Below are 10,700 nucleotides of genomic sequence, written 5' to 3' on the forward strand. Positions count from 1 at the left end.
TTATTGCACCTATGCAGTACAATATGTTAGAGGTGTGTGTGGGTTGTGATGGTGAGTCAATTTTCCCATTTGTTCAACAATAAAGATCTATTCTATTCTATTCTATTCTAATAAAAAGCTAGAAGTTAATAAAAAAAAGAGGATTTTACTTCTCATAAACTCAGAGAGACGTGACTAAAATGAGGAAACTACCTCACACTGTGGCTGTAAAAAAAAAAAACATTTTCGAGAAGTTTTTCATGCAGATCACATTTGTAAGAAACTAGAACAAGAGTTTTAGAGAAGTCGTGTGTGAAAACATCTTCATTAGAAACTAAGCATAAGTTTTTAGGGAAGTCTAAGGGAAGAACAATTTGAACTTTTACTTTTATTTAAACAGCGGAGAATCAGGATATATACAAAGCAACATACACATTGCCAATTAAAGCAAATTACAGTACAGGAATCAATGAAATAGTAATAGATGCAATACACAGACTTTACTGGATAACAGATGTTTTTCTGATACACAGAAAGTTTGTATTTGTGACGATTACATGTTTAAATGAAATGAAGAACTGTTTCATCAAAGTTTCATCTTCTTTTCTTTGAAGTTTGGTTTAATTTTGATTAAACAAAGAATATTTTATACAATATTATGTTCACCACACTAGTCCTTTACTGATGGCATTAAACTGGGTTTTGTGCTGGTTATACAAATAGCCAAAATATTTGGGTATTTCTTTTTTACCCAAGTATCCCCCCAAGAAAAAAAAAAGGGGGTCTCCAACAGAAATATACAAGATGAGGAACAAACAACACAACAAAACAAACAGAAAACAGGACACAATGATGTATGGACAGTCGGACATTTCTTTTGAAATATTTGGGTTTTTCAAAGGAAATGGGAGGAGATTAAAATGTGTACTTATTACCATATTTCATGACTCATATTTGAAGTATATAAAACCCACGTTTTGGATGACAGCTTTGCTCATACCTTGAGAAGCTCTTCAGATTGTAGGAACTGTGTTGTTGACGACATGAAGAACATGATGATCTTCACTCCGCTGTGTCTGACCCTGTGCTGGATGCTCTCTGTGGACTCCATGAGGGTGAGTCCAACTTCAGTCATTCCAAAACTTCACCAATAAAATCATGTTTGAGCAACTTTATGTTTTGTTGGTAGAGTCCAGGAGTGGCTGTAAATGGCAAATTAAAATGAACTGAAACCAAATTTATTTTACCTGGATTGTTGAACAACCGACACTTTTGCGGAGATGAGTTTTTATATTACTTTGTTTTATACAGTATGTTTATTTTTTGTTGTTTGCTGTTGTTGTTTAGGCTGCATGAATTAGCATATGTGTTCCCCTTTTGCAGGTCTGATTGTAGATCTGTTTGATATGTATTTATTTTGTCTGGGCAAAACAACAACAAAAACATCTTTGTATTACAGTAAACTGGTGCAAGATTATATATTTTTTAACATTTCTCTGCACTGCATTAAGCTGCAGTCAGACTTTGTGTCAATAATAAACTAATATCTGTAATATCTGATCTCTCAACAGCAGCCGTTCCTTTAAGTTCACAAAGTCGCCAATGACATCACCAAAAAAGTCCTAAAGTTTTTCATGTGTGTCTGTTGTTCTTGGCATGAAAATCAAATTAGGTCTTCAAATGTGATGAGAAACATAGTTCATAGCATTATTTCCACTTATAATGGAAAACATCATCACCAAGCTCTCATTCAGGAGATTGTGTCTTCTAAAACAGAGATATCATATGGTTGTTATTTTAAAGTTAACATCCAGTAAGTGCACTAGTAAGTGGTCACCTCCATTTGCATCTACATGTGATAACTGGAATATTGTAACACAAAGTTTTTCCACAGACATTTCTTTACATGAAGAAAAAACATCTTAATCTGATATAAATTTTATTTTTTCTTCAATCAGGTACCTAAATAGACCAAACAGATGCCAGCAACAGCAAACAGCAATAACTAGTAAGTGCACTTACTGGATGTTTCTGTTCTGGTTAAAGATTTTCATCTGAATGTTGTAAGATGGCGCTCTGTTTATCTTGTGGTTATCATAACGTTGCTCAGCTGATTGCATGTGGTCATTCTGATCTGATCTGTGCAGCTTGTTTATGTAGGCTGCAGTAAAATTAATATTGTTTTATGTATTTGTCTATTGTTTCCTTATTCTTTTCCAGATCTATTGTTTTTCGTGGCACTCCTATTGCTCCATACGAGTGGTGTCACTCAACTTAAACAATGAGACCAGGGGCTAATTTAAAGCTACTTGCACTTTAAAGTTTCTGTTTCAGGAAAATGATGTCAACAAGTCATGCTGCATTCACCGTACCTCAGATATGGACACTTTAAACTCTTGCATCTGTGTTTTCACTAAGATACAAGGTATAGCACAATTAATGACAGGCTGATTCAAAGTGATTAGTTGGTGTTATTTTTATCATTTTAATAATTATTTAAATTATTTTATTTCATTTGTCCTTTATTATTTTATTTTATTTGATTCTATTTAATGTTTTTTTATGCTATTTATTTTGAATAAGGTGTTATTTGCACATTGTGGCACTTTGTCTCAACTACCTGTTTTTTTTAAAGTGCGTTATAAATAAAGTTGCATTTGCAGTATTTTTTGGAAGAATATTGAAAATAAGTAAATTTAGAAATAGAATATTTTTCCATAGAAAATCTCTGAATATTTATTTATTTATTTTACATATCATTACATAAAACATTCTGCTATGGTAATCTTTGACCACTAGAGGTCGCCACTGTTCCGACCAAATCTTTGAGGAGCCAGAAAGTGTTTAGAAACTCAACAGTAGTCTCCTGATTATTCCCTTCACAAAATGGCTAAAGGGTTTTCTCCACTGATAGGGACAGTGGTTACATCTTTATAGAAAAGAGCAATGTCTTTAAATTTAAACTTGAATAAGTTTAACAATGTTACCAAGTGTGTGTACAGATTAACAAACCGATCAGTTCTCTCATTGAGCAACAACTTCATCACTAGCCCCTCTGCTCTCTTTACAACAAGTGAATCTTCTATGTTTATTTGCTCATCTATGTGCAGGAAAACTACCAAAGTAGTGCTTGAAACACACCATGTAGATCATGTAGTTTGTTTTAAAAGGCTATTTCAACTTTGTTGTTGATTAATAAACTTATTTTCACAGCTGTCCAGTGTGGTGGGTCAGATATGTCATAATCACATTTGTCAATCATCAACCTCAGTTTGCTGGACAGTAATCTGGAAGGTTTTGAGCCTCCGTTTAAAAAATTATTTACATTTATTTATGGGAAGCCAATCAAAATATTATGAGGAAATAACAAAAATAAATTATTAAAGGGGGGCTACCAAAAACAATTAAGAACCAAATGACCAATAGCCAACTTAGCTTACCAACTAGCCACTAAGAGAGCCGAAGAAAGATAAGCAGAATTACCAAAATAAAACCACAAAATACTAACAAAGTGGTGCAATTTAAATCAAATAAAATTTTAAGGGAAAAAATGTGAGAAAAACTATTGAATATGAACTAGAGTTTATGACAGTAAAATTACTCAACTTATTTAATAGTGTGGCATCACAGGTTGAACTATGACACAAACACACACACACACACATGCACACACACACACACACACACACACATATATGTATATATATATATATATGTAACTGACCTTCAGTGCAGTTTAATTTTTTGCTTTTTTTCTGTTGCTATTACAGGGCATTTGATGAGGAGATTATTTATGCTTCTTGTTTACATGTAGAACATGTTTTCACTTGAAATTACTCTAAAAAGAGAAATGCATATAGAGCCATGAGAAATAATAATAATAATAATAATGATAATAATACATTTTATTTCTTGGCGCCTTTCAAACACCCAAGGTCAGTATACACAAAAGGAAAAATAAATAAAAAGACAATAAAAATATAAATTACATAAGAGTTAAAAATAGATTAACGGACATTGATATAAAAATTACACAAAACAGTCAGTTTATATGGGTTATAGGGAGTATGCCAGTTTAAACAAGTGGGTTTTGAGTGCAGATGTGAATGATGGAAGGGAGTTGATGTTCCTAATCTCGGATGGAAGTGAGTTCCAGAGCTGGGGAGCAGAGCGACTGAAGGCTCTGCTCCCCATGGTAGAGAGACGGGCAGAGGGAACAGTAAGGTGAAGGGAGGAGGATGACCTGAGAGGACGGGAGGGAGTGGCAATATGGAGGAGATCAGACAGATAAGGAGGGGCCAGATGGTAAATACCTTTGAAAGTGAGGACCAGTAACTTATAGTTGATTCTGTATTTTATTGGGAGCCAGTGGAGTTGTTGAAGGACGGGGGAAATATGTTGAAAGGAAGAGGTGCGAGTCAGGATACGAGCAGCAGAGTTCTGGAGAAGCTGCAGTTTCTGAAGTGATTTATTGGGAAGACTGAAGAGGAGTGAGTTACAGTAGTCAATGTGGGATGTGACAAGACTATGGATAAGGATTACAGCAGCATGTGGAGTGAGTGATGAGCGCAGACGATTGATATTACGAAGGTGGAAGTAGGCAGACCGAGTAATGCTACTGATGTGGGCTTGAAAAGATAGGGTGCTGTCGAGAATGACGCAGAGACTCTTGACCTGAGGGGAGGTGGAAATGGTAGAACTGTCAATGTTGATGGAGAAACTGTGAGACTTGGTTAGAGTGGAGGGTGTGCTGACAAGTAGAACTTCAGTTTTACTGCTGTTGAGTTTGAGAAAATTGGAGGAGAACCATGCTTTAATTTCCTGGAGGCAGTCAGATAGAGGAGTATGGTTTGGAGGAGATGTAGAGCTGGGTGTCGTCTGCGTAGGAGTGGAAGTTGATATTATGTTTACGGAAAATGTAGCCAAGGGGGAGAAGATATGTGATGAACAGAAGGGGGCCCAGGACTGATCCCTGGGGTACACCAGCCGAGCCAGGGAGTGACTCTGAAGTGTGGGTCTCGAGTTGAATAAACTGTGTGCGGTTAGAGAGATAGGAGGAGAACCAAGTGAGAGGAGTATGAGAAACACCCAGGGTTGCCAGTTTATTTAGGAGGATGCTGTGTGAGATGGTGTCAAATGCTGCACTGAGATCTAAGAGGATGAGGATTGTCAGCTGCCATCAGCAGGTCGTTGGTGATTTTTAACAGAGCAAATTCTGTGCTGTGAAAAGGACGGAAGCCAGACTGGAATTGTTCATAAAGGTTATTGTTAGTGAGGTGTGTGTGGAGTTGAGAGGCGACAACCTTTTCGAGAATTTTGGAGAGGAAGAGAAGGTTATTGAAGTCAGACGGATCAGCACCAGGTTTTTTGATGATGGGAGTGACAGCAGCAGCCTTGAAGGCTAGTGGAACATAAACCACCAACCAGGCCAGAAATCTGGGTGTATTGATGGACTCAAACCTAAAATTTTAAAAACCCATTAAGGAAATTACAAAGTCAGTCTACTATCACCTTAGGAATATATCAAGGGTAAAAGATATGATGTCACAGCAGGACCTGGAAAAACTAGTCCATGCTTTTATCTTTAGTCGGCTTGATTATTGTAACAGTGTTTTTACAGGTTCTACCTAAAAAAATAATTAGACACCTGCAGCTTATACTGAACTCAGCTGCTCAAGTCTTCACTAAGACCAAGAAAGTGGATCACATCAGTCCAGCTCTGAGGTCTTTACACTGGCTGCCTGTTCACCAGAGAATAGACTTCAAAGTTCTGATGCTCATCTATAAAGCTCTGAATGGTTTAGGACTAAAATAAATCAATGGCCTCTTGACCCAGTATGAACCTACCAGAACCCTCAGGTCATCTGGATCCAGTTTCTTATCAGTTCCCAGAGTCAGAACCAGACATGTAGAAGCTGCATTTAGCTTCTATGCTCCACATGTCTGGAACAAACTCCCAGAAAGCCTGAGACCAGCTGAAACACTCAGTTTATTTAAATCCAGTTTAAAGACCCACCTGTTCTCTGCTGCATTTAAAATTTTATTAAAGTCCAAACCTTGTTTGAAGTCCATGTTATAATATTGTTTTTATCTAATGTTCTCTCTTTGTCCTTTCTATTTTGTTTTTAATTTTAAATTAAACTTCTTCTTTTCTGGTGTTTCAATGTTTCTGTTAAACACTTTGAATCACCATGTCACTGAATTGTAATATACAAAAACTAAACTTGCCTTACATTGCCTAGTGCCAAGTTTAGACTTTTAATATGGTATAAATAATAACTTTGTTTCCAGACACCCAATAATATAAATTCTAAATGTAAGGATCAGAATCTCCATGAGATCTGAGCCAAGGGTGTGTTTCTCCCTTCTGGTTGTTTTTAAATTACCAATGAGTTAATTTAAAAAGTTATATAGTAATGTGCAACACTACATCTAGTTAAAATTCATAACTTGTCATGACCTAAGAGAGGTATAAGATGCGAAGAAAATGAGGAAACCAGCTGAGGTGGAGGGTGATAATATATTTTAGAGAAGCCTTTTATGCAATTCGTGTTGGTTAGAAACTAAGCAGACAGGTTTTAGAGAAGTTGTTTGTGTTAACTTGTTGATTAGAAATTAAGGAAAATGAAATGTCTGGGTGAACTGGTTGATAATGTAAATAAATAATTTTCATTCAATTTGCTCTGAAATTGGCGATTTTCACAATCTATTTTATCCCTTTTTGGCCTAGAAAGACATTATGCTTGTCCTCATTTTTTCTCTTCCTGAGGTTTTCCGCTGTGGTCTTCAGCCCGCAAAACAATTGTACTGCTGTTTCTGTGCACAGGTCAAGTTACTGGATCAGCCAGTAAGTGTTGACGTGCATGCGGGGTTACCCACTCCCTTCTGGCTTGCCCTAGTTACCCAAAGGTCGTCTACAATAGAAGCACTACTGGCTAAATATGAAATTCAGTTTCTCAAACTTGTTCTGATATGCATTTGATACTTAGATAAGCCAGTCTGAGTTTCTGGCAGTTTTTAGCAGACCACAAAAATGTTCAAAGGGGTCAGAGCTATGGAACTACAACAGGGTCGTATGTTTAGTGATTTGTATCTCCATATTTGTAACTTGTACCTAGTGGCATGCACAGAAATTTTGAGGGGCTCAGTTTAAAAAAAAAAGGAACTTTGCAGAGCACTTGAAACTGCCACCTCTGTTTAATTATAGTGTGAAAAAAACAACAAAAAAAAACCAAACAAAACATCACAGGTTTCTGCAGAGGCGTAGTCACATTTACACGATCACACTCATCTCTGATCATTCTCCATTCTTCATACTCTGCATGCTGATGCAGTCACTGAGTTGTCCAGTGGGTTTATACACTACTTTTATTTAGGTTTTGTGTGTGTCTGTGTGTGTGTGTGTTTCTGGTACTTTGTTGTCTCAGTGCATGTTTTGGTTATTTATATATTTATTTATAAGGCAGAGAGCCCGTGCCACGTTAAGGAGGTCCAGGCCCACTCAGATGACCACCTAGAGCGTGCCAGTACCAACCCCAATGTTCCAGTTACACACCACAGGAACCAGGTCACCTTCAACCACTCCCCCCTTCCTCCCTTCACCCACCCCCTATACCAGGGGTGCCCAAGCCCTGTCCTCGAGATCTACCATCCTGTAATTCTTAGATGCAACCCTTCTCCAACACACCTGAATCCAATGACTGGCTCGTTACCAGGCCTCTGCAGAGCTGAATGACATGCAGATGACATTTGATTTAAGTGTGTTGGAGAAGAGTTGCATCTAAAAGTTGCAGGATGGTAGATCTCGAGGACTTTTTTAAAAAATCCCAACTGCCTCTTATGAATATCAATACTGAAAAAAGGAAAGCTAAGAGAATCCTGGCAGATGACGATCACCTTCTGTCCTGTTAGTTTAAGCTTCAGAAGTCAAGAAGACGATTTAGAGTTTCTCTGGCTAAAGGTCCCTTCACAATGTCTTTTATACCAAATGCCATCGACATTCTTAATTCAACAAAGTGACCAATTCACAGAGGTTAATTTGAACTGCTGCATTTTTACTTCTTTGTACTAATTTGTATTTTTATTGCACCTATGCAGTACTATATGTTAGAGGTGTGTGTGGGTTGTGATGGTGAGTCAATTTTCCACTTTGTTGGACAATAAAGATCTATTCTATTCTATTCTATTCTATTGTAATAAAAAGCCTTAAGTTAATAAAAAAAAGAGGATCTAACTTCTCATAAGTTCAGAGAGACGTGACTAAAATGAGGAAGCTACTTCACACTGTGGCTGAGAAAAAAAAGTCTTTTATGCAGATCATGTTTGTAAGAAACTAACACAAGAGTTTTAGAGAAGTCTTGGGTGAAAACATCTTAATTAGAAATTAAGCATAAGGTTTTTAGGGACGTCTAAGCGAAGAACAAGTTGAACTTTTACTTTTATTTAAACAGCAGAGGGTCAGGATATATACAAAGGAATATACACATTGCTAATTAAAACAAATTACTGTACAGGAATCACAGAAATGAAATAGTAACGGGTGGAATACACAGACCTCACTGGATAACAGATGTTTGTCTGATACACAGAAGGTTTTTGTTTGTGACGATCACATATTTAAATGAATTGAAAAACTGTTGAAGTTTCATCTTCTGTTCACCACACTAGTCCTTTACTGATGGCAGTTTTGTGCTGGTTATACAAATAGCCAAAATATTTGGGTATTTCTTTTCTACCCAAGTATCCCCCCAAGAAAAGAAAAAGGGGGTCTCCAACAGAAATATACAAGATGTGGAACAAACAGCACAGAACAAAACAGACAGAAAACAGGACACAATGATGTATAAACAGTAGGACATTTCTTTTGAAATATTCGGGTATTTCAAAAGAGATGGGAGGAGATAAAATGTGACTTATTAACATATTTCATGACTCATATTTGAAGTATATAAAACCCACATTTTGGATGACAGCTTTGCTCATACCTTGAGAAGCTCTTCAGATTGTAGGAACTGTGTTCTTGACGACATGAAGAACATGATGATCTTCACTCCGCTGTGTCTGACCCTGTGCTGGATGCTCTCTGTGGACTCCATGAGGGTGAGTCCAACTTTAGTCATTCCAAAACTTCACCAAGAAAATCATGTTTGAGCAACTTTATGTTTTGTTGGTAGGGTCCAGGAGTGGCTGTAAATGGCAAATTAAAACAAACTGAAGCCAAATGTCCAAGATTTTAACAGTTTTTAACATTTCTCTGCACTGCATTAAGCTTATTTCCACTTATAATGGAAAACATCATCACCAAGCTCTCATTCAGGAGATTGTGTCTTCTAATTGTCCACAAGAAAAATTGTGTTGATGTACAATTATCAAGAGAGCAAATAAGACATGAATGATTCCTCCTTGATTCTCTGTTTGAGTCAATGACTGAGGAAGAGAAAACAGAGATATCATATGGTTGTTATTATAAAGTTAACATCCAGTAAGTGCACTAGTAAGTGGTCACCTCCATTTGTGTCTACATGTGATAACTGGAATATTGTGACTCAAAGTTTTTCCACAGACATTTCTTTACATGAAGAAAAAACATCTTAATCTGATATAAATTAAAATTTTTCTTCAATCAGGTACCTAAATAGACCAAACAGATGCAACAGCAAACAGCAATAACTGTCTCTTCTTTTTGTCTTTATTTTGTTTATAGATCCCTCGCAATCCCGGGCTCCCATTAAACATGGCTGAGGATTCGGTTGATGACATGTACGATGGCTGCAACGACACGGCATCGATGGACAAGATCAAAAAGCAGTTTTCTAAAGAGCTGACAAGTGGAGTATATGCACAGGCCTGGAAAAATGCTGAAACGTGTGCTGTCCAGAAGTTTAACATAAGGAGCAAGGAGGACATGGCTCTTACCAAAGATCACATGCAAGCAATCTGTGTGTACACAGGTAATGATGTGTATTCACAGTTTAATAAAGCAGTTAGAGAACAAAGGAAAAATTATATTAAGTCATTCCAGTTCCATATTTTACATTCCCTGTTGACGACAGCCATTAGAATCTTGAATCCTAATCGCCGCTGTCACATCACCTACAGACGAACTGGAGTTGCATTTACTGGAAAACTTAACCAAAAAATTCGTTTGGGTTCCTTTGCATCCAGCTCTTACAGAACAGACCTGACCCACTTTGGTAGAGAAACCTGCTTTAGGATTAACACCTGCTATGGTGGATATTTGAAAAGATATTCAGTCTACAATGACAGCGAGCAAGAAGTGCTCATCCCACCGTATGAGATGTTCGCTATTAAAGACATAGTTAGACCACCACGTTATATCGAAGGGCTGGAAGACTGTAAAATTGTCTATGTGTTGGCGAGTGCAGGACATAAAAGTAATATGAACTGCAGCTTATTTAAATAGCATCCACTGGTTCATTCTGGGTAGAAGGTTAAAATGTTATTCAGCTCTCGCTTGTCATGAAAACCCAGATAATATATAATGCAAACAATAAAATTAAAAATGTAAACAGTGGCTATGGTTTCCAGTTTTATGCTTACTCTTCATTGGATTTCTTGTAATCTCATGTTGTTCATACAGGATAGTTAAAGAGTTTAATGGAAAATTCATATATCTATATCTTGTCTTTCTGTTCTGATCCTCCTCATATGCAACTCACTCAACTTCTTTGTGCCTTTTTTCTACATCCATGTGTAGAAAT

At 36.9% G+C, this 10,700-nt stretch overlaps 1 protein-coding gene across 2 annotated transcripts; it reads left to right on the forward strand.

The window, feature by feature from the left end:
- The first annotated feature begins 963 nt into the window (after positions 1-963).
- On the forward strand, positions 964-10,406 carry LOC121628236 (NAD(P)(+)--arginine ADP-ribosyltransferase 2-like). Of its 2 annotated transcripts, none has more exons than XM_041967216.1 (2): positions 964-1,094; positions 9,683-10,406. In XM_041967216.1, the coding sequence occupies exons 1-2, from the start codon at positions 1,023-1,025 to the stop codon at positions 10,400-10,402; spliced, it is 792 nt and encodes a 263-aa protein (XP_041823150.1). In that variant the 5' UTR covers positions 964-1,022; the 3' UTR covers positions 10,403-10,406. The 2 variants fall into 2 exon arrangements, with proteins under 2 accessions (XP_041823150.1, XP_041823149.1); XM_041967215.1 differs by lacking the exon at positions 964-1,094 and adding an exon at positions 7,696-9,078.
- The last annotated feature ends 294 nt before the right edge of the window (positions 10,407-10,700 follow it).

Source organism: Melanotaenia boesemani, chromosome 17 (genome assembly GCF_017639745.1).
Source record: "Melanotaenia boesemani isolate fMelBoe1 chromosome 17, fMelBoe1.pri, whole genome shotgun sequence".
NCBI lineage: Eukaryota > Metazoa > Chordata > Actinopteri > Atheriniformes > Melanotaeniidae > Melanotaenia > Melanotaenia boesemani.

What these genes read in the sequence shown, in the direction of transcription:
- LOC121628236 (XM_041967216.1), top strand. Translation starts at nt 1,023, where the DNA reads ATGAAGAACATGATGATCTTCACTCCGCTGTGTCTGACCCTGTGCTGG. An exon ending in TCTCTGTGGACTCCATGAGG is followed by an intron (nt 1,095 to 9,682) that starts GTGAGTCCAACT and finishes TTTTGTTTATAG; the next exon opens with ATCCCTCGCAATCCCGGGCT.